Source organism: Mesoplodon bidens, assembly GCF_964165515.1.
Source record: "Mesoplodon bidens genome assembly, chromosome: 4".
NCBI classification, from domain to species: domain Eukaryota; kingdom Metazoa; phylum Chordata; class Mammalia; order Artiodactyla; family Ziphiidae; genus Mesoplodon; species Mesoplodon bidens.
In genome coordinates, this window is record NC_138160.1 from 5908664 (window position 1) to 5931724 (window position 23061).

A 23061-nucleotide genomic window follows, 5' to 3' on the forward strand; every position below is an offset into this window, starting at 1 on the left:
TGTGTGTCCCACACATTTTTGCCACCATGAGTAATAACATCCTAGCTGATTCCACTTTAGGCTGTCCTGAACTAGTGTTTCCTCAGCCTCTTTGGAAGTATCCTCACCTTTAGTTGTTCCACGCAGACTGTTTAGAGAGCCTGAGCCTGCAGTCACTCCAGCTTCAGCACTGAGCCCTAGAATAAACAGCTGAGCAATAGCATCCAGGTCCGTGGACACAACAAGAGCCAAGGATGCTCACATGCTGCATCTTCTGCCTCACTTTTTAACTGTAGACGTCGCTCCTGGTGTCCTAACTCCTCAAGCGCTGTTCTCCCCAAAAGGCTAATAATAATGTACAACAAGTTTATATTCCCTGGACATGTTCCTTTGGCTGCTGTAATTAATTGCCTCACCATTGGCATATGGTTTTCCTTGCTTGGCTAACAAAATGAACTGCTTGGTAGCTGCCTGTGGGTCCGTAGCCTCATCTTCATTTCTTTTGTAAAGAAATTCTGTCAGGGAGTGCTGTTTTAAATTCTCTGATTTTTTTGATCGTTGCTTTCCTGGGAGTTGGGGACATTGTGGTGACGGCTCAGCCTGGTAGTGGGGACCTCTGTTATATTCTCCTGGCACAGCTATAGTGGCATTGCATCCCAAAGAATGCCTTGCCATCTGATGAAGTAACAAAATAGCCCACACTCCACTGTACCTTCAAAGCACGAAGAGGCCATCAACTTTTCTTGTTCTGACAGGATGGGTATGCACTGGTCATACACAGCCCAGTGCTGTGCTTGGTACTCAGGTCACTGCATCACGGTGCTGGGCAGCGAGCACACCAAGCAGCAGTGCAAAGTGATAAGATGGCCACGTACAGGTTCTTTCACAGCTCCTGAACTCTGCGCAGGCAACGTGTAAACAGAGGACCATGGTCATGTTCCAATACTGCTTCATTTATGGACACTGAGATTTGAATTTCATATAATTTTCACGCATCATGAAATATTCTTTTGATTCCCCTATCCCCAATATTTAAAGATGTAAAAAGCATTCTTAGCTCACAGACCGTAAAAAACAGGTGACGGACAGGATTTGTCCCAGGGGCTGTGTTGGCTGACACCTGATCCAGACTCACGTTGATATCACAGGCATAGAACATGAGTGACAGATGAGGAACATTTGTGAAGGCAAAACAAAAGAGAGGTTTGGGTTTCACCTTTACAGTGTGCCGGCCAACGTTTGCCAGTTCAGAATTCAGCCCTGAACTTGAAACCAGATTGGGAGAAATCCATCAAAAGTTTGCTGTACAGAAACGTCTACCACCTTTGCAGAATGTTTCCTCAGAGCTGCTTCTTCAACACTTCATACATCTATAATCTAGAAATTTGTGACATCTAGCCTAGAAGTTTGCCTCCCACCATTTTTTAGTACCTGGTTTTCCTATTCCAAGCTTACTGTTTTTCCCTCCACTCTCTGACCCTGCGTTTCTATTAGCCTGTGTTGAACTCAGCATGTTCCGTTCAGGTCAACAGTCCCAGTCTTTCAGGAACGGAGCATTCTACATGTTCACAGGCATCTTTCTAAACCAAGTCCAACCCCTGCATCTCCCACAAGTCTTGTATCCTGCTCTCTCTCCTTTTTTTTCCGTGTTTCTCCAAACTTGGAATTCTAACACTTTCTCAGTTCAGTCCTGCAATTTGCCTCCTGGAAATTTCCTTGAGACCATAACTCCTCAAGGAGGTTTTTCCTAACTTTCTCACCATACTGTCTGTCCCCTTTCTACTTTCCCACAGCTAGAGAATCCCCTACACTGACTGTGGAAACGGGGCTGCTCACTCGTGGTACTTCTGCAGTCTGGGCACTCAGGGACAGGGTGAGAACCCCGTATTTGTATTCTGCCATCGACCGTTTTCTCTGGGTCTCACACAAGGGCCCCTACCTGGCTGAGAAACAGGGAGAGGCAGAAAGGCACCTTGACAACAGTGCCCAATCACAACATGTCAGAATCCCTGCCTGTTTTTAAGGGAGCCTATGCCAGTCCAAGACACGCACACTTACCCCCAGTCAAGACCAAGTCCTGATCTTGCAGTGTGAGTGTTTGCAGTTAACCTGCATCCCCAGTGCCAGCCCACTGTACCAACTGTCTGCCAGATAGGAATCATGTTTTCCCGAGGCAGAGAGAAATGGCTGAGATTCCCTGTTCTTTTTGAGGGGCTTGTCAACACTATAGTTTCCAGGTAAATCTCTACTTCACTGATGATGTCATAACCAAATGGATGCTTTGCCCTAAATTTGAATAAGGTCTCCTTTGGGGGACGTGTCATGAATAAGATGAGAACCTTGAAGGCTGCTTGTGATTCATGTGAAAGCTCTCCCAAGATGCTGAGTGAGACTGTTGGGGAGAGAATCCCTTGAGGATGCATAGCCAACATTATAGTACTATTCTCGTGCTATTACTATTAACAATCAATTACGTTTTTACTCTAGAGTAGATGGCCAACATGGAAACAATAAGTGTTTACATGTTTCCTTGTTTGAAGCTATAATTTACATAAATAAAATTCACTCATTTTAAGTCTATAGTTTGATCAGTTTTGGTGATTGGATTAAGTTGTGTAGTCCTCACCACAATCTGGATACAGAACTGTCGTACAACAATTCCTTTCCCTGACAGAGGGCTTCAAGTTGTCACTTTCTTCTTGGGTCAGTTTTGGTCACCTTTGTCTTTTAAGAATTTTGTCTATTTCATCCACGTTGTCAAATGTATTGACATAAAGTTGGTGAAAATAGTTTCTTATTATCCTCTTAAGGGATGTAGGTGAGGTAGTGATGTCCCTTCTTTAAATGTATTACACACTGATTTTAAAGAGAAAATTCAAACACAGAATAAAATTTTGCATCCTGTTTTCTTCATACATTTCAAGTTTCTTGTCCTTGTATTTTCCCTCTTTAAATTTTTAGTAATGTGCCCCTACACCAGGGTGATATAACCTAAGAACATGATAGTCAAATTGCCCAGGTTTACACGGAAACTCAGCCACTCTCTAGCCCTGTGGCCTTGAGCAGATTACTTAACCATTCTGAGTCTTAATCTTGTCCTCTGTCAACTGTGCGTAACACTGTCTCCTGTGCAGGTAGCTGGGAGGCCTGGCTGTGATGGGCACTCAGGGAATGAGAGCCATTGTGATGGTGGTGGACAACGTGATGGTGGTCCCCAACTCGTAGCGCTCAGACTAGAACAAGTTACTGGTTTTAGGATGGTGGGAATTTTGAGAGCCTGTCAAAGCCTTCAGTCTCTCTCATTCAGTGTGTCTTTCACATTCTGTACAGTTGGAATCCTGAGTTTGTGCACAGTGGTGTCCATTATTGAAACACGGTTAATTCTTTAACTAGAAATGCTACTTTTAACAGATGTAGTACTCTGGGCAAGTATCGCTAAGAATGACTTTGGTACAAAAAGCAGGATTAAAAACCCAAGACACTTAAAGTAGAATTGCAGAAATTAGATTCTTTATCGTTGTTGCTTTAAAAAAAAAAGTATACATATATATATATATATATAAAATTTTTCTTTTTTCCGAAGGGCCTTGATTTTCCCATTTCTGATCCGAGGAGGAAAGCCCATGCCATTGTACACCTTTATACTGGCATTCATATTCTGCACCTATAATGGCTACTTGCAGAGCAGATACTTGAGCCAGTATGCGGTATATGCTGACAACTGGCTCACTGACCCCCGATTTCTAACAGGTGAGTGTCCTTAGTGATGCACTGCATCCTCCTAATCATAACTTCGGTGCTCACCTTCCAGTAGTGTCCAGTTAGAAAACGCACAGTTCTTGAGAGAACAGAGAGTCTGCGTAGGTCTGTGACCTAGCAGGGGGCCAAGCACTGGCGGGAGGGAGGGTCAGGCTGTCCCAGCGCCGCATCAGTAGCAGGAGATGATACAGGTGCCTGTCACCCTTGCCCACTCAAGTACTGAAAGCACAAGTACCAGTTCTTAAGGTGAGCCTAAAAATAGCAACCAGCTCCAGCAGAGTGAGCAGTGGATGCAGAGTGAGTTCATTTGGGCACTAATTGACTGTGTAATCTAAGACAGTCGTTAAACCTCCTACGGTTTCTTCTGGAAAGCAAGAGAAAGTCAGACTGGGTCATCTTCCAACAAGGTAATTTGACTTTTATGGTTATACTGACTTTAAACTTTGAGGTTTGTGAGGTTTTTGAATTTTCTTTTATTTTGGTCAATGAATGTACTGTACATTTTCAAGTTCTAATTATAACCTTACAAGTTCTGAACAAAAATGATAGAACATTAGCCATCAAAAATATTTGCAAGGAGGTTAAAACTACGTGATTTGGGAGCTCTTGTCTTCTTCTATATGTTTACCCTCCCAACGTTTAGACATTCTAGCACATTCAGGTATAGCTTACCCCCAAGGTAGCATGCTAAGAATCTGCAGTTGGTCCATCAAATTCTCAAACGGCCCCAGAGCCCTTCACCCTAAAGTACATAAAGTGACCTGACGTTTCATCTGGCTTTTTCTCCGTGTGTATGAATTTGTCATACTAGAGAAAACGAACATTTGCGTAGTACTTTGTTGTCGACGAAGCGGTTTCACATTTCTCGGTCATATTTTTTTCCGTGCATTAAAATTGTGCTCCCAGGGCAGAGTCCTCATCAAACCTGAGAACTGTGACGACAAGGGATCTGCTTCCTCATCTATCAAAGGGGGGACGGATGCGAACATTTTCAAGAGCCTTTTCTAGCTCCACAAGTCTGTGCCTCCACGAAACACCAGACTAGATTGTTTTGTTCGCACCCTGCCCCCAGATATCATCTTGATGTAGCTGCTCCCTGACGGTCTGATTTTCTTCTGCCACGACTCTCAGAAGGAGACAGGATAGGCTTGGCCATCTGCCAGGAGCTGTACCCATGCTTCTCCCTCTCCGAGGTTCCGAAAAGGGCAAAAGTTAGGTCCTTTTCACAGGAGAAAGAAAGGTCATATGGTTAAGCAGCTGGCCCCAGATCTAAATCCAGTAACAGCAGAGTGGTGGTTTAAACCAGATCATCACACTGGCCCACAAAAGGCAATGAGGGACAGAGAAAGGGGATTGTTTTCTAAACGAAAAGATAAAGGTTTTAAATGTTTATTTGAGATTCTCATGGGAATCGTTTTTATGATGAATGGTTTGAACTTTTGATGAACAACAAAACAAAAGAATCCTTTGGTCTGTGAATTTCAATGTCATTTAAAGGAGCTCTGTAGATAGACCATGTTACCTGCAGGTGCCTTTGAAATTGGTCTAAAATTTAAGACATCAATAAATGGTATACAGACTTCTTGACTTCTCTATGATTGAACAGAAGTAATTGAAAATGAGGAAATACGCCAACTGAGAAACAAACTGGGTTACTTTTTTGATAGTATATTCATTTCATAAAGTTTATAGCTTTTGTAATTACATGAATAATTTTAGAAATCACATAATTAATGATACTTACAATAGTTATTATGAAAAGGTTAAGCAAGTATCGATAGTAATAAAGTCTGAACAAAAAGTTTCCCGGAGAAGTAAGAGTGGTTAAGCTAAAAGAATTTATACAAAGATTTTAAGATCCCTAAGCATGGAAGTAAATGTTTAGTTCAGATAAGCACAAATATTAGGTTTCCTACAAACCTAGGCAATAGAGGGGGCTTGTCTCTTAGAAGACAAGTAAAGGAAGCATGGAATTTTGAGAACGTGATGCTTTCTGGAACATCAAATGGGGGGCCAAATCACCTAGAAGTGACATAGTGAAATTCAAAGAAGGTAGTGAGTTAGCCATAAATTGATGGATCCAATAAGTGACTTACAAAATGTATTAGACAATTTGGTACAAACTGTTTAGAAAGGAAGCTGCCTAGTGAAATCAATAGGAAGAAATCTTGAAAGTCTTACTGTAGACCTGAACATGATTTGTATGTCCCTGTTCTAACTGTGGAAAACTATTTAATGCCACTGGGGTAACTGATGAATAACTAATAATGTTACTCCAAGTGTACGTTTCTTTGAAATTGAATTGAATACCACCATTAAGCACCATCTGCCTTTCACATTTTAAAAATATCTCAGAATAATCAAATTAACTCTTCTTTTTTTTTTTTTTTTTTGTGGTATGCGGGCCTCTCACTGTTGTGGCCTCTCCTATTGCGGAGCACAGGCCCCAGACGCGCAGGCTCAGCGGCCATGGCTCACGGGCCCAGCCGCTCTGCGGCATGTGGGATCCTCCCGGACTGGGTCACGAACCCGTGTCCCCTGCATCGGCAGGCGGACTCTCAACCACTGTGCCACCAGGGAAGCCCTCAAATTAACTCTTTTTATGAAATGAAGTTATTCCTTTTATCAAACACTATTTTGACATTTTGCCTTTTCTTGTTGGAATTAATTGATATGATACTGACAAGTCTCCTTTAAGTGATGAGAAACCTCTGAAGGCCTTGAAGAATTGGAGAGAAAATGTTCAGATGCTGTGGAATATCTACTCAGAGCTGGACAGCTGGCAGTTGAAGATTTAGTTGGGAGATGAGGTGGACGAACAGACCCAGGAACACCAACTGATGAATGAGCAGGAAATCAGGGGTGGGGGAGGCCACGGATGTGCGTTAAATTGTTCAAATGAGGTTATACAGAAAGAAGAGAAGAGGACCAGAGATTAGCTCCTCAGAACCGCCCCCTGAAGGGGCCTGAATGCAGCCAATCATGGTAAAGCACTCGCTGGGATTTCCGGTCTCCTCTTCTGCCAAACAGAGGGGCCAGAGGTGGCGTCGTGCTTCAGACAGTGTTTGAGAGGACAAATAAACTTTGTGGGCTGACCCACTGACAGTGGTCATACCTCTTCCTAGAAAAGAGCCTTGTGCCTTAGTCATAAGTCCAATTTCTAATCATACCAGTCATCCTAAAAACAGAGATTGTGGCCATCAGGTCAAGCTATCTTAAATAGATTAGATAATTTAATAGTATTATTAGAAAAGCAAAGCCCTATCTAGCAGGCCTAGAGCAGTGCTTATAAGTCATCTTTCTAAATAAAGCACAATATTTATTATATACAATGATTTTTGCTATCAGTCATGTCTAATATGTTATACCAATAATGATAATGTGAAGGGCAATAATACCCTTCATTCAGCCTTGGGTTTGTAAACTTTGTAGTCTATTAACCATAATACTCTTGGATCTTTTATTTTCTTTATATCTTATTTTCTTTAGGTTTTGTCTTGTGGTTGTTAGGCATGCTGATAAACCTCCATTCAGATCATGTCCTAAGGAACCTCAGGAAACCAGGGGAGACTGGATATAAAATACCAAGGGGTATGTACCGAAAATGGGGAACTTATTCTAAAATTTTATTGAATGATGCTTTGCTGTTTTAGTTTTGCCAGATCACGTAACTAAAGTGCAGTAGTTTTTAGCTGCAGGTTTTCAGTGTGAGTCACCGTTATTGTTCCTAACAGTGGCTGATTACTGTTTTGTTAAAATGATAGAAGAAGCAATTCTAAGCGAACGCTTATTAAGGAGAAAGGAAGCTCTAGTTATATCTGTGTTTGGAAAGAGAGATCCGTAGGAATTTGTGGTCTACAAGGGGTGCCCAGTACTTCCTTTCTAGCCACAGAATAGAATCGATACCTTGATTGACCCTCCCTCCGAAAACCATTTAAAATGTTGGGTGAAAAATTTAAATGCATCAATGTGGTACCAAGAAAGCAAGTGATCATCAGAGGGCAAAATCTAAGTGAGTGCTAGAGTCCAGAGTGCATCTTGTTTTAATCTGCGACCACTAGCTGACCCTCCTGCTGGTTTTGTGGCCCAAATTCGTGCCACGTGCCTGGTCTGAAAAACGTCCAGCTGTGAATTAGGATCCATGTATTCCTGGGGGTGGTGCGCTTATGCCTGTGGCCAACGCAAGCCCAGATCCCCAAGGAACCTGCCTTCAACTCAGGCCTCCGAGAGCCCAGCAGACCACACACCACAGAATAAGGGCCACAGTCAGAAGTTGCAGAGCCCATGAGGAGTAGGGCACCATGAACAAGAGCTTCACGAACGTGAGCGATCTCAGATCTTAGAACTCATAGACACAAGTTGTGAAGTGAATACTTAAATATTAAAAAAATTAAAAAGGGATTGAAATTATGAGCAAAGGAGCAATATACTCTAAAAAGGACAACATAGATACAAGCTGGAAAACAATAGAGCTTCTGAAAATTTTCTTTAAAAATCAGTAGGTAAAACTAAAACTAGAGTGAGAGTGAGAAGTACACAGCAGCACTTAGTTTGGAATCTTTCAGCTTCTCTTCCTGGAAACCATACAGGAATAACAGCAGAACAAATGACCAAAAAACCCTGTAAAGCTCAGATGACTTAAACTGTGGCCCTGGGGTTACCCCTGGAGTGTGCAGCTCTGCCCTCCGGCCCGATGACTCCCAGGCCCCCGTGCCCTGCCCTGCCCCTTGGGTCCCCCCCCCACCCTGGGGTGTAATGGCCCAGATGTTGGGGGAGGGATCTGGTCCACACAGCACCCTACGTGCTTTGAGAAAGGTCTGGCCTGTCACGTAGACTTGATGAATCTGTGAAGATGTGAGGAGTGAATGAATGAGTCTGTCCTTGAAAATTCTTATTTTCTTCAGCTCTTTGTCTAGGGGTCCCTATAGGTCCATTTTATCAAGTTGGTTCATGAACTGTCAGCCTGTGTTCCCCATCCTTGTTTAAGTTTTGTCAGCTTGATTCATTAACCAGTGAGGTGATATATTGAGGTGTGTTAAAACCGTAGCATTTTAGAGTCAGACAAACAGATAGGTATTGATACAGGCGTGTACTTACTACCAGAAGTTGTGATATGAAACAGTAAAACCGGTCATGTTAGACGTGTCTCATGGATGAAAATTCTGTAAAGGTTGTATTTCCCCAGAGTTGCTTTGTACGTTCTCCGAGGAAGTATCCACTGGTATCTCTTAAGTCAGGATTTCATTAGGCACTGTTTCATAGTAAACGCACTGCTGGGTCTCTGTTTTCTTCTAGGGGGCTTGTTTGAATACATCACTGCAGCCAACTACTTTGGAGAGGTCGTCGAGTGGTGTGGCTACGCCCTCGCCAGCTGGTCCATCCAAGGCTGGGCTTTTGCTCTGTTCACCTTCTGTGTCCTGTTCACCAGAGCTCAGCAGCATCACCAGTACGTTTGAAAACACTTTTATTTCTAATTTGTCCTCCGACCTTGGTAGAGCAATTTGCACGTTAGATTTTTGAAACGTCCATACCAATTTGCCAAATCCCAGTTTAGACCAGGCTTTAGCTAAACGAGCATGGAACCACACAAATGTCTGAAGAATAGCCCAGCTGTAATCGTCAGGTATGCGTCAGCCACATCATTTGCACCACCCTGCTCTGAGCCTCTTTGAATGTCTGCTGCTGGACTCGGTGGTCAAGTTGAATGTCAGGCAGGGGGATTCAGGGTCTGACATGGACTAGCCAATGACAACAGGGGACGCTGACCGGGCAGCAGGCCCTCGGGCAGCATCAGCATCTGGCCCTGGCAGAGCCCCTTCCCACAAGGGCATCCCACTGTGCAGGGTCCCTGATGGACTCCTGGGATACCGCACCCCGAAGTCACATTGTTTTCCAGAGTGTGAGGCCTTTATCAGATCCCCAAAAGGGTCTGTGATCCACTTGACCAACAACATAGAAAACAAAGTATGTTAAAGCTGAAGTGAGCTTGAAGGGCATCTTCCCCATCTAACAGGTGGGGAAACTGAGGCTCAGGTTCAGACAGGGTGGAAGTCACGTGTCGCTGAGACTGGAGAGCTCGCAGACCATCTGAGCATTGGGACAGTCCCCTGATGCCGCAGCAATGCTGGAAGTTTGGCATGGCTGGTTCCCCAACGCCCACATGGACAGCTCGTGTCCTCTGAGCTTGAGAGGACGCTGCTCTGTTTCCCTGGCTTCATTCACTCAGAAACATTCCATCCTAATCTCCAGGGCTGCTGACACAGAGGCATCAAAAAATGTATATCGGGCTTCCCTGGTGGCGCAGTGGTTGAGAGTCCGCCTGCCGATGCAGGGGACACGGCTTCGTGCCCCGGTCCGGGAAGATCCCACATGCCGCTGAGAGGCTGGGCCCGTGAGCCATGGCCGCTGAGCCTGCGCGTCCGGAGCCTGTGCTCCGCAACGGGAGAGGCCACAACAGTGAGAGGCCCGTGTACCGAAAAAAAAAATGTATATCATTGTCCTGCTTCACGGACTTTGCCATCTCTTTGGGGAACAGGACAGAGCTGGAAGGCCAGCAGAAGAATAGATGATGTCACGGTGCAGTGGGAAACACAGACTTCTTAGAGTCCGAAGTCCTGGGTTTATTTCCCAGGCTCACCATGTATTTAAAGACACAGAGGATTATTATTGGAGGTAATGAGGAAGAGCTAAAAATACCTGTTTAGCTAATAGTTGAAGACATTACAGCAAAAGCGTGAGAGTTGTTGAGATCCTGAGAGCAGCACCTCTGTTCTTTGAAGTGCCCCCTGCGCTGGTGAGCTGGTGATCTTCCCTCCTGCCAGTGAGGGGAGCAGGGCCACAAAGCCAGGACCCGTGTATATCGCGGAGCTGCTGTGAAGACCGGGGTGGGAAGGAAGCCCGTACCAGCGAGGGCTCACGAAAGGGGTTACAGCGTCAGAAGTGGCACAAACGCACAAACGTTCAGGAATGATTCGCCGTCTAGGGTTGGATTGAGTCCTAACCCCAGGAACAGGGTCTGTGTAGACGGGCTTAGTTCAGATGAGGTCACCCTGGAGTCAGGCCCTAGTCCAGTAGGACTGGTGTCCTTATGAAGAGGAGACGCTTGGACACAGACATGCACGCAAAAGAAGCGACGGCTGCGTGCAGACAGACACAGAGGGAAGCTGAAGGCCAAGAACGTGGCAGCGATGCAGCCACAAACCAAGGAACCCCGGAGGCTGCCGGAAGCTGGGAAAGGCTGGAAGTGAAACCGTACACCTCAGACTGGGACTTAAACCCACGTGCCGGGACTCAAACCCGGCCGAAACCCAGATTAGGACTTGAACCCACGTGGCCGGGACTCGAACCCGGCCCAAACCCACAGTCTTCCAAATGAGATCACACCCTGGGTTTCAGGACTTACATGAAGCTCAGATTCTTGATGTCTCATCGCAGAATGAATTCAGTGAGAGACAAAGTGATAGGTAAGAAGTGCATTTATTCAGAGAGAAACACACTCCACAGACAGAGTGTGGGCCAAGTCAGAAAGTGAGAGAGGCACCAGGGTAGGGGAGCGGGTCATTTCATAGGCTAATGAGGGGGAGGAGTGTTCCAGCTGTTGCAGGAAGGGGCGGGGATTTCCGGGAATTGGGCCACCGCCCACTTTTGGATCCTTATGGCCTGTCTGGGAACTGTCATGGCGCCTGTGGGTGTGCCATTCAGCGTGCTAACGTGAGCTTGCTGACACTGAGGCTCGAGGTCTAGTGGAAAAAGTCGACTTGACCGCCATCTTGGCTCCATTTGGTTCTAATCAGTTCATGTCATGTCCTCGGGCTGTGTCATTCTTTCAAAGGTTGTGCCCCGCCTCTTTCCCTCCTGTTTCAGAAAGCCCCTCCCGGGCTTCCCTGGTGGCGCAGTGGTTGAGAGTCCACCTGCCGATGCAGAGGACGCGGGTTCGTGCCCCGGTCCGGGAAGATCCCACATGCCGCGGAGCGGCTGGGCCCACGAGCCACGGCCGCTGGCCTGTGCGTCTGGAGCCTGGGAGGGAGCAGTGGCCCTACCACACCCGGACTGCAGGCTTCTGGCCGCCAGGCATAAATGCTGTGGTTTCAAGCCCTGGGTTTGTGGCTCTTTGTTATAACAGCCCTGAGGAACCAACACCCCAGCCCTTCCATGATTTACAGTCCATGGGGCCTTAAGCAAAGGCAGTGAGTCTGAGGGCCTCAGTTTTCTCCTCTGCTAGATGATTTCCCCAGATCTCATGCCTATGAAACACTTTTCTCAGAGCCAGAGAGATTCACACTCTCAGCAGGCCTGGCTGAAATAATATGTTATTGTCACTTTAGAATAAAAGTATCTAACAACGTCCTAGAAAACGAATAAAGCAAAACTAGGTTCATGTAACAGCAGTGACAACAACTGCTAGCTATCTTCCCCACCCCCACCGCCGCCTCCCTTCCCCTCCCCCTCCTTCCCTCCCTCCCCCTCCTTCCCTCCCTCCCCCTCCTTCCCTCCCTCCCCCTCCTCCACCTTCCTCTCCTCTTCCTCTTCCTTCCCCTCCCCCGCCCCTTCCTGTCCCCATCTCCCTCCCCCTCCCCTTCTCCCCTTCCTCTCTCCCCTCTTCTTCCCTCCCCTTCCCTCCCCTTCCCCTTTCTTCTCCCCTCCCCTCCCCCTTTCTTCTCCCCTCCCCCTCTCCCCTCTCCTTCCCTCCCCCTTCCCTCTCTCCCTCCCCCTCCTCCCCCTTCCCTCCCCTCCCCCTTTCTTCTCCCCTTTCTCTCCCCTCCCCACCCTTCCCTCCCCTCCCCCTTTCTTCTCCCCTTCCTCTCCCCTCCCCACCCTTCCCTTCCCTCCCCCTTTCTTCTCCCCTCCCCCTCTCCTTCCCCTCCTTCTTCCCCTCCCCCTCCCCCTCTTCCCCCACCTCAGCACCAGCACCTACCCCACACAGCCCAGTGCAGGGGCCTAAGACCACCTTCTCATGGCCATGGGGGAGATGCTATTCCTGTCCATTTGTTATATTAGATATTAAAAAGTGAATATTGGTTGGTTTCTAATAATAAAAGCAAAAGAGATAATCCTGACATTTTAAGAAAGTGGAACAGAGGAAGACTGAACGAGCACACACTAGGTCAATCGTAAAGATGTTTTCTCAGATGAAAACAGGGCACAGGAAAATCCCTCTCAGGGCTGCAGTGTGACACAGACAGAAATAGAAAATAATCCTATTTTCCAAATGAAAGCCTCTGTAAAGAAAACCCAGAGGTGTTCTTTGCAGATTCACGGGTTGAAAGGGCTCTTTTTCATTCATTTGCTGTTGAAATTGATGTCATTGTGAAAGCAATTTTAATTGCTGAACAATTAATTCGGTTTAGTGGAAGTATGTTCAGAAATGTTAGATTTACAAGCTGAGGACAAAATAAAGCCTATCTTTTTTTTTTTTTTTTAAATCCAGTCAACCCAACTAATGAAACCATCAGATAAATTGCTTCCAAAAGGAAACAATCCCTGGGACTAGTCCTTGCACTATATTTGACTTACTGACAATGTTCCTAAAGCCATATTTTATTACAAGGAACTTCTTTCTGTAACAGGTAGACGTGAAGTATTTAAATCCTGTATTTAAATAAATGATTGTTATATTGGTAATTAGATCTGTAGATCAGAAACTTAGGGTCACCTGTTCCGAGTAGCTAACAGATATTCAGGTTTGAGAGTCAAATTTCAAGGAATGGTTAAGGGGGGCACGTTTTCTCACCGTTTTCTTCCCTGCCAGCCTCCAGCAGCCATGCTTGTTGGATGGGGCCAGGGTGTGGCTGCCCATGATTTCACAGCTGTGTGAGAATGAACTCAGGCGTGTGCTCGTTCACACCCGGGCACTGGTGGTTGGGGCCAGCCTCAAGCACAGTCTTTGAGGGCAGACTCTGTTGAAATAAATTATTGCATGCTTATCTATTTGTTAACTTTAATGTCATTTTTAAAAATGAACTCAATGTGTCTTCAAGACACTGGTTGATGACACAATGGTTTTTTTAAAAAGACCCACACGAATATGACATGCTGCCATCTTGTCACAGCCTATTTCATGAGACTTGGGTGCATAACCGTGATTTGTGAATGCTTGGAAAGTGTTTACTGAACTGTCAGTGACCCGTCCCTGTGTTCACAAACACAAAGCTGTTTCTGAGCCTGAAACACACAAACGGTTAGGGTTTATTTTGCATTCAACAGAAAGGCAATGAGATGTTAGTTCAGTCTCCACAGTAATAAAATCAAGACAAAAAATTGGTATCCAGCCCTGGTCAGTGTCACATAAGCTTTGATTCTAGGGGTAGAAACATGAATGAGAAAAGTAATAGAAATATGCTGCTTGTGCTTTTAAAAGTATCTATACATACACACATACTTAAAGTACTTTCTTCTTTTTGGCCGCGTGGCATGTGGGATCTTATTAGTTCCCTGACCAGGGATCAAACCCATGCCCCCTGCAGTGGAAGCACAGAGTCCTAACCACTGGACCACTGGGGAAGCCCTTTAAAGTATGTTTTCTTGAGGTGGGTTTGTGGTCTCAGTGTTGAAACAAATGAGAAGTCTCCTGGGTGGCTGCACAGCGCCTGGAGCCGTCCCGAGGGCGTGGGCGGGAGCTCCTGTCCTGTCCTTGCTGTCTTTGGGCTGCCGCCTTCACTCTTGCCCATCTGAGGCTGGTGTCCCAGGTCCCCGGGCAGTTTCAGGACAGGGGCTCGCCTCCTGCGCTCCTAGCGTGCCGTCCACAAAGCTGCCCCATGGGAGGCTCTTAGGAACTGGCTGCTGGTCCGTGTCCTGGATCCCGAGCGGGCTGTCTTCGTCTGTTCAGGCTGCTGTCAGAAACATGCCGTAACCCAGGGCCTTAGAAGCAACCAACGATTATTTCTCAGAGTTCTGGAGGTTGGAAATTGGAGATCTGGGTGCCAGTACTGGCAGTCTGGGAAAGGCCCTTTTCTGGGTTGCTTTCTCGCTGTAACCTCAAGGACAGAAGGAGCCGGGGGGCCTCTTTAATCAAGGCACTAATTCCATCCTTGAGACTGCACCCTCATGACCTCGTGACCTCCCAAAGGCCTCACCTCCTAATGCTATTGTTGCCTCGGGCGTTAGGTCCTTCACATGACTTTGGCGGGGGTCACATTCAGACCATAGCACAGGCTGACGTGAGTAAATATGTGGACTGTACACATTCTTGGCACCTCTGCTGCCCGTAGCCCTTCTTGTCTCCACGCACATCACTGATCTGGAAAAGTCCGTTGTTACCGTGGCCTCATGTCAGGGGAGGTGCTGCTTGATCTGAGGTCCAGTGACCGGCTTCTGTGGGTGTTTCTCATCATGTGCTTTTGGGGAATACAGAACAGCGCATGAGACCACCATGGTATCTGCTATGTTGTAATCCTGTATTTGTGGATGACAGTGTTGAGTTGATCTAAAATTGACAGGAGTTTGTTGACTCACTTTCAGGTGGTTGTTTTCATGTTTCTGCCATCTTAACAAATGAGCTAATTTTTTTTTTAATTTAATTTTATTTTTTTTTTTATCCAGCAGGTTCTTATTAGTTGCCCATTTTACACATATTAGTGTGTATATGTCGATCCAAACCTCCCAATTCATCCCACCCCCACGCCCCCACCATTTTCCCCCCTTGGTATCCATACGTTTGTTCTCTACAATAGCTAATTATTTTCCATCATTGTTTTTAGTCTGTTTAGCACTCTTTTGTACTTATGGAAAGGCTTTTTCTGCCTATTTCTCCATTGTGTCAAATTATTTTTAATCTTCTTCTCCACCCACCTAGCCGCCACCCTTCCCAACGGGCTAGTACCCCACAGCGAATGAGTGTGCCTTTGTTGATTTAATTTATATCAAAGCTGAAAATACCTGTTTGAGTGCAGGGCCGAATTATGAACGACGCATGTCACGTGTTCCTAGGTTTGTTTGAGTCACCTGGCATGTAGCTGCGTGCCCCTGCCACAGACCCTGGGTCTGGAGCAGTAGTTCTCTTCTGGGAACTGGAGAAAACTCTCGGGGTAACTAAGAGATACTCAGGGTACGCCTACGTGGTTCCTCTCCCCTCCCCCAGTCAGCCTGCTTCCCAGGATCTGCAAAGATAGCACCCCAGTATCCTGATCTGCGTGTTTATCACATGCCTGTAATTTTCCCTGCCAATATAAAGGTGAATTATATGAGTCACATCTTCGTGAATCATGCTGTACAGTCTGATATGTTTATTCATGATACAGACAAAGTCAAGCTATGTGTCTGAGATGCCAGAATTTTTGTTACTACTTTTAAAAAGCTCAGTATCCCTTTATGATGAGAAATAGTGTCCGTTTTGTTAGCAACTGTTAAATGTTTCAGTGAGAAAATTAACTTTTTTTTCATGTATTTCTTTGTCTTATTTCAGGTGGTACCATGAGAAATTTGAAGACTATCCAAAATTCAGAAAAATTATGATTCCATTTTTGTTTTAAGTTCGTTGTCAGTAGGGTTACCTTCAACTTGCAGCTTTTCGATCATGTTTCTCTCGGGATGATAGAAATGGATTTAAGTCTGTAATTTTTCTGCTCCTTCACCTTCTTCAAGATGTGCGCTAGGGTTGTGTAAATGATAAACTATCTAATAACAGTAGCAAATGTGTACGCTACCTGCTAGCAGTCTAATCAAACTGAGATGGCAGGTGGAAGTATGGCGCTGATACCAGGTCACGGATCTGGAGCTCTGTGAATGCAGCTTGACCCTCCTCTCATTTCTTTGCCTCTTTGGACCAAAACATTCTCTAGCCCTTGCACAACTCCCTACAGCAGTGGGTTTAAGGTCAAAGGTGATGTTGTCCCCTCCGCCTATGGAGGTGTGTTCTGTCTTCATGTCCCTCTCATCCCCCTAGGTCCGAGAGGCCCGGGTCCCCACAGAGCACCCACCACAGCCTCTCACTGTTGGGTGCTGGGCAGGCAGAGAAGCTGGGCGTAGAGAGAGGAGAGGCCCAGCAGAGGCCGGTGCAAAAGGCCTCTGGCCCTTGCTCCAGCCCGGACCACCAGGTGACTTCACTGGCAGGACAGGGCACTGGAGGCATTCCTAAGGAGCAAGCTGCTGTGTCCCCCATGAAAGGGACTTACTTCCTGGAGGCCCTCAGCTGGGGGCACGAAGGTGCTGCGGGGCGGCCTTCCCATCTCGGGTCGCTCGCCATGAGCCATTAGGGGTCTCTGGCTTGGGATGAGTTTTCTTCCTCCTTCTAGGTGGAATTAGCAGTTTTTAAAGGCACTTCTTCTTTTTAAGTACCTCTCAATATTGCAAAACTATAATTTGAAGCAGAATTTCTTATTTTAGATGCACTGAAAACCTCCACGGAGATGAATGACAGTACTAAACTGTACTCCTTATTGCCAGATAAGTAAAAGAAGTCTCCCCACTGGAAGGCTACCTACTGAGTCTCTTGCCCCCCTGTGAAAATCCAATGAACACGTGGTACAGACCCCCCCTCACCTGGGACAGCGCTACCTCTACTGCTCCCGCATTTGCAGGGGTGGGAACCGAGCAAGGTGTAAGTGGAGAGAGTCCGTGTTCACTTGTGATCGCTAACGATGCTGGGTGGCAGAGGCCTCCGGGACACGCCTGACGTTGTGTCCTCTATGTCCTCCGACCGACTGCCACCTTTGGGTAGGGAGCAGGCCCTCCTGCCCCCTGCACCCTGGGGCCCCTGGACACCCCATCGGCTCCCTCCCCCCTTCTCCTGGCTCACCTTGCCAACCAGGGGCTCCCTCCCCATGAGGCTTCATATAGAAACTGTGTTCTTGGTGTTAGTGGTTTTTAGAGTCCCTTAGGGTTTTAGAATTACACGGACAACTTTTCCAGATGTGGTTGTGCTTCATTTTTCACTAAAAATTGAATGCTTTTGTGGGGAAATTTTATGATCAAATAGACTTTGGCCCTTTTTCTGACTGAATAATTACTTGAAACCATAAAACAATAAATATTTAGGATCTCCTCCAGAAAACTCAAAAATCTGAGCAAGTCTTGACTGATTTGGGCCCCTGGGCTCTGGAAGGTGTACCTGGCCAGAAAGATGCTTGTCTGAGAGCTAGAGATGCTCACTGTGATTTTTACTTCTGTTGGTGCTGCTTTTTTATTTGAGTGACCAAAAGTTTGGATTAAGTGGGGATTTGATGCATGGTTGCTACTTCACTACCATGCGCTGGGTGGATGATTGACAGGATGAAATCTTGTTCTATCTTGTCTGCCTGTCTTCCCTTTGCTAAAAACTGTAAGTAGCAAAGTATGACAGTTTGTTATTGTGTTAGTTATAATAATTAAGGAGATTAATAAAATTACTGGTAAAAGTTCGGTTGTCTTGTTACCCTTCTGTGTGGACAATTCTTCACGCTATGAGTTCAGACAGCCCTGAAATCCCTTTCCCACCCATATTAATATTTCATAGTGCTAAATATTCTCTTCTATCTCTCAGTAGAGCCGTGTGACATTCTTCGTATACATCTTGTGCATTTCTGCTAAGGATATTTTTATTTTTATTTATTTAATTTTTTTAACATCTTTATTGGAGTATAATTGCTTTACAATGGTGTGTTAGTTTCTGCTGTATAACAAAGTGAATCAGGTATACATATACATGTATCCCCATATCCCCTCCCTCTTGCATCTCCCTCCCACCCTCCCTATCCCACCCCTCTAGGTGGTCACAAAGCACCGAGCTGATCTCCCGGAGCTATGCGGCTGCTTCCCACTAGCTATCTGTTTTACATTTGTTAATGTATATATGTCCATGCCCCACTCTCTCACTTCATCCCAGCTTAAGGTTATTTTTAGATATATGTGAATGAGAATATGTCCCCAAATACATTTTATAACCAGGATAGATCAAACCTATTGATGTTTGTATATTTGTCACATCCAGCCATGCTACTAAGATTATTTTATGAATTCCAACCTTTTGTTGCTGTTATTCTTAGGTTCTCTAGCTTTACAGTCATACCATTCTCAACAAGTAGTTCTTATTTTGCAGTATTTGAAGCTGTTGCTATTGTCGTTTGCTGCTTATATTAGCAAGAAATTCAAAAGCAATATTAAATAATAGAAGTGATTGCTAGGATTCTTGCATAATTTTAACAGGAATGCCTAATTTGAAATTATTATTTTGAGCACTCATTTTCTTGTGTGGTTATTGTTCTGTTTAAGCTTTAGCCGTTGGGACCTTGTCTTTGCTTTTTTTTTGTTTATCTTTTTATTGAGAATTTCACATGCACTTCCTACAAATCAGAAATGAAGACAAGGGTTGGCCAGCAGGCGTAGAGAAGATGGCAAACTAAGAACAGGCCCACTTGGACATTCTGATCTTGTAGGTTATTCATTAGATATTCTTGAAGTTTATCTTTTTTCTGTTTTACTCTGTGTTTTTTATGGTCATTTCCTCTGTATTGCCTAATTTGCTAATATTCACTTTGATCTTATTTTCACTATTCTAATTTCACTCCTCTAATTTGGGGAAGATTTTTCTTTCCATTGTGTTCCTAACTACTGAGAAGGAGTGCTTCATTTCTTTTCTTCTGAGCATGTGTACTTTGGGCTTTCATTAAGGCTCTGTGTTTCTGCTAAGTAACATTGACCACAATTCCTTACGTTTAACCAAGTTCCTGTAATTATGATCCTGAATAGTCCCAGCTATACTTCTTAGATTTGCTTTGATCCAAATATTTTTAGGAAACTAGTTTTTTGTTTGAAATGGTGCTTTTTACTTTTCAGCCATTTGGGGGGATTTTATTTAAACATTTTTTGTTCTTTTCACATGTGTGGGTATGGTAGAGACCACTTTCTGTGAGATTTCTCCTTTGTGGATTTTGAGTTTTCCTTTGTAGCCTCAGACCTTTTTTATAAAATAACAACACCATTTTTTTTTTTTTTTTTTGCGGTACGCGGGCCTCTCACCGCTGTGGCCTCTCCCGCAGCAAAGCACAGGCTCCGGATGCGCAGGCTCAGCGGCCATGGCTCACGGGCCCAGCCGCTCCGCGGCATGTGGGATGTGGGATCTTCCCGGGCCGGGACACGAACCCGCGCCCCCCGCATCAGCAGGTGGACTCCCAACCACTGCGCCACCAGGGAAGCCCAACAACACCATTTTTAAAGTTGGTGCTGTTTGTTCTATAGTTAATTCAAACATATTAGTTATATTGTTAAAATTCCCTTTTTTTTTTAGCACCTTGGGAAGGATGTTATGTTTTTAGGAGTTCACTTAGAAGCTCCCAGTTAAATATGATGAGCTGAACATACGCTTTGACTTCTTCCTCCCCATTCTGACCCCATTACAATCACTGGGAAGGGATTTAAGGGTTAAGGAGGGATGGCCCCATAAAGAGAGTGAGAGCAGGTCACTGCAGCATATCCACAGCACGTGTGGGAGTGGAGACAGGTAAAGCTGGGCAGAGTGGCTGTGAGGATGCACAGAGCCTGCTGTGTGCCTGCAGAGATGGCCCTTCCTAGATGCCAGGGCTGATGGGAGGGTGGGAGGGAAACGTGCACCTTCATATAAAGGCCAACTGCACAGAGCAGGCGACAGACAAGTGCCCCCTTCCCCACCCCACTCTGGCTCCCCAAAAACAGCACGCAAAGCCCAGAAATCAGCCGTATACTCATTCCCAGGGAAAAGCATGGTGGGAGCAGGGGAGGGAGGCCTGCCATGAATAAAAATTAGCTCTCTGGGGAGAGCCCGAGCAACTAGATGTTGGCATCCCAGGACAAAATGTCTCCACGTTTTGGTCTTTAGGGACCCTCCAGTGTAGCATGGTAGTTGGTCAGCTTCTGCCTGGGGCTGCCCGGGAACCTGGGGAAGCATTGTCCCCTTAGTGATAGGCTCCTACTCTGCTTTTCTGGTGCTTTTTAAAAATGTGAACTGATGACCAAGAATCACCGGATACTTAGAAAAGCCTCTGTCGTGAAAATTAAAACAGCTGCCTCTGGAGAAAACATCATTCCAGGAGCAAAAAGGAAATGCTTTTAAAAAATGGAAACATCTGGGTGATTCAGCATCCATAGATGAGTGGACAGCCGTGGGCCTTCATGCACTGGGATACGAACCAGCTATGTGAAGGGGTGGCCTGCTGACAGAGGATGACAAACCACATCTGATAGAGATTTTGTATCCAAGTATGTCAAGACGTCTCAAACTTCAGTAATAGATATTTTAAATATATTTTAATGGGCAGAAGATTTGAACAGACACTCATCAAAGAATACATTTGAATGGCAAGTAAGCACATGCAAAGGTGCTTAACATCTTGAGTCACTAGGGAAACACCCGTCAAACCACAACGAGATGCCACTGCCCATCTCTTCGAATATCTAAAATTAAAAAATGACCAACCAAGGTCTGGCAAGGATGTGGAGACCCTGGAACCCTCACATACTGCTAGAGGAAATGGGGGATGATCTAACCACTTTGGAAAACACAGTTTCTTAAAAACTTAAACATACATTTAATATATGACCCAAAAATTTCACTCCTATGTATTTACCCAAGAGAAATAAAAGCACGTATCTATACAAAAACTTTTACATGAATGTTCATAGCAGTTTTATTTATAATAGCCCCAAACTGGAAACAATCCAGTTGTCCACCAAGGGGGGAAAGACTTAAATATATTGCTGTGTATCCATACAATGGAATACTATCCTGCATAAAAAGGAATAAACTATGGATCTCAGCAACAACACGAATGTGTCTCAAAATCATGCTGGCTGAAAGAAGCCAGATAAAAAAGAGTGCCTGCTGCATTGTGTGGAGATAAGCATTTGCCTGGGAATGAGGGCAAGGGGGAGGGGTCTTACGAAAGGGCATGAGGAAACCTTTGGGGCTGATGTTTGTTATCTTGGTTATGTGAAGCTGTGTGCATCAAATTATACACTTTAAATATATGTAGTTCATTGTATGTCCCTTATATCTCGAGCTTTTTTTAAAAAATGTTATTACATTTGCAAAACAATAGGATGCTATGAAAACGAAATTATCTGAGAACAACGAATCTAGGAACTTAGAAAACGAGAATTGATAGAAGAGGTAGAAAGCAAAATCAAGTCTGTCCTAGAAAATATAACAAAAGACCAAGAACAAGGAAACACAGCACCATGTAGACGGTCCCACATTTGACTCATGGGCATAACAGAAAAGCCTTCTCCCCAATTCTTCCCTAACTGGGATGATTTCAAGAACCTCTGTCCACATAAGCTGATCTGAGGAGTGCTTCAAGGTGACCTGTGAAACAAGGTGGACTCAGACTAGACAGGAAGCCCTGGTTGCCTTCTGGTGAAGGAAGGAAGCAAGGGGCAGAACAATCACTGGAGAATGATACCGTGTTTGCAAGTTGAGAGGGAAACAAAACACTGTATCTGTAGAAAGTATAAAAACAGGGATTGGATACACAGAAGTCCTTGATCATGGTTGTCTTTGAGGAGGATGTTTCAGCAAAAAATAGAAATGAAGTCTTCCCTCCCCCGAGAGCGAGCAAGGAAAACAAAGGGGCAGCCAACAGGCTAGAGAAGAAACATAACCTGGCCTGAAAGAGTTAATCACACCTTGGTTTACTTTAACTGTCACTCATTTGGAGTAACTAGATTTGTACTTTACAAAGCTAACCTCACTCCCTGACACTGTGTAATTTACATTGGTACTCATCATCCCTAACTCTGTGTCAGTTACATCCCGGGGGGGCCTCTCACTCCCTATTATGTCTGGGCACTTACATTCTATACGCCCCTTGTAACAAATCACCCCGATAGGTCTTGCATTTCAGAAACAAGGTCACCGGGCGATAAACCAGAGGCAAACGGATGCAATTACCAGACTGCCGGACCCCAATTGCGCGGCCTGACACCAGCTATGACTGTTTTGAAATAATGCAAAGGAAAGGAAGAATGCAAGACCTTCACTACTTTGATCCTTATCATATATCCTGGACTGCGAGAGCCCCACACATAAAATCTCCCCTGATTCCCAGGGAGGGAGGGCACAGCTCTGGAGGTGCTAGCCTGCTGTGTCTTCCCTTGAAAAATAAAGCCATCTCTCTCTTCCTCCAAAATCCCTGTCTCCGTATTTCTGTTCGGCCTAGGTGCACAGGGAAGCCAACATTTCGGCAGCATGTAGAGGAGCCTGGAATTGAGGAGGGGAATCTGGGCTACTTCAGGCTTCCAGTCGTGTTTGTTTTAAAGATCTTAAGCAAATATATCAAATCTATGTTGCAAATATTAATATTTATGCTGGGTGGCTATGTTATACTTTGCAGTTCTATGTGGGTTTTTTTTTTTTTAATTAAAAAAAGAAAAGAATAC

General features: G+C 45.2%; 1 protein-coding gene across 2 annotated transcripts in view; it reads left to right on the top strand.

Annotated features, from left to right (window-relative positions):
- Positions 1-22784, top strand: part of SRD5A1 (steroid 5 alpha-reductase 1) — a 31627-nt gene extending 8843 nt beyond the window's left edge. Inside the window, exons 2-5 of one of the 2 annotated variants that reach the window (XM_081231802.1) lie at positions 3563-3729; positions 7228-7329; positions 9034-9184; positions 22513-22784. In XM_081231802.1, coding sequence (XP_081087928.1) covers positions 3563-3729; positions 7228-7329; positions 9034-9184; positions 22513-22630 — 538 coding nt within the window. In that variant the 3' untranslated portion in view covers positions 22631-22784. Of the gene's footprint in view, positions 1-3562; positions 3730-7227; positions 7330-9033; positions 9185-16138; positions 17604-22512 lie in introns of those variants that run through there. The other variant, XM_081231803.1, reaches the window with a different exon arrangement.
- Positions 22785-23061: the final 277 nt, after the last annotated feature.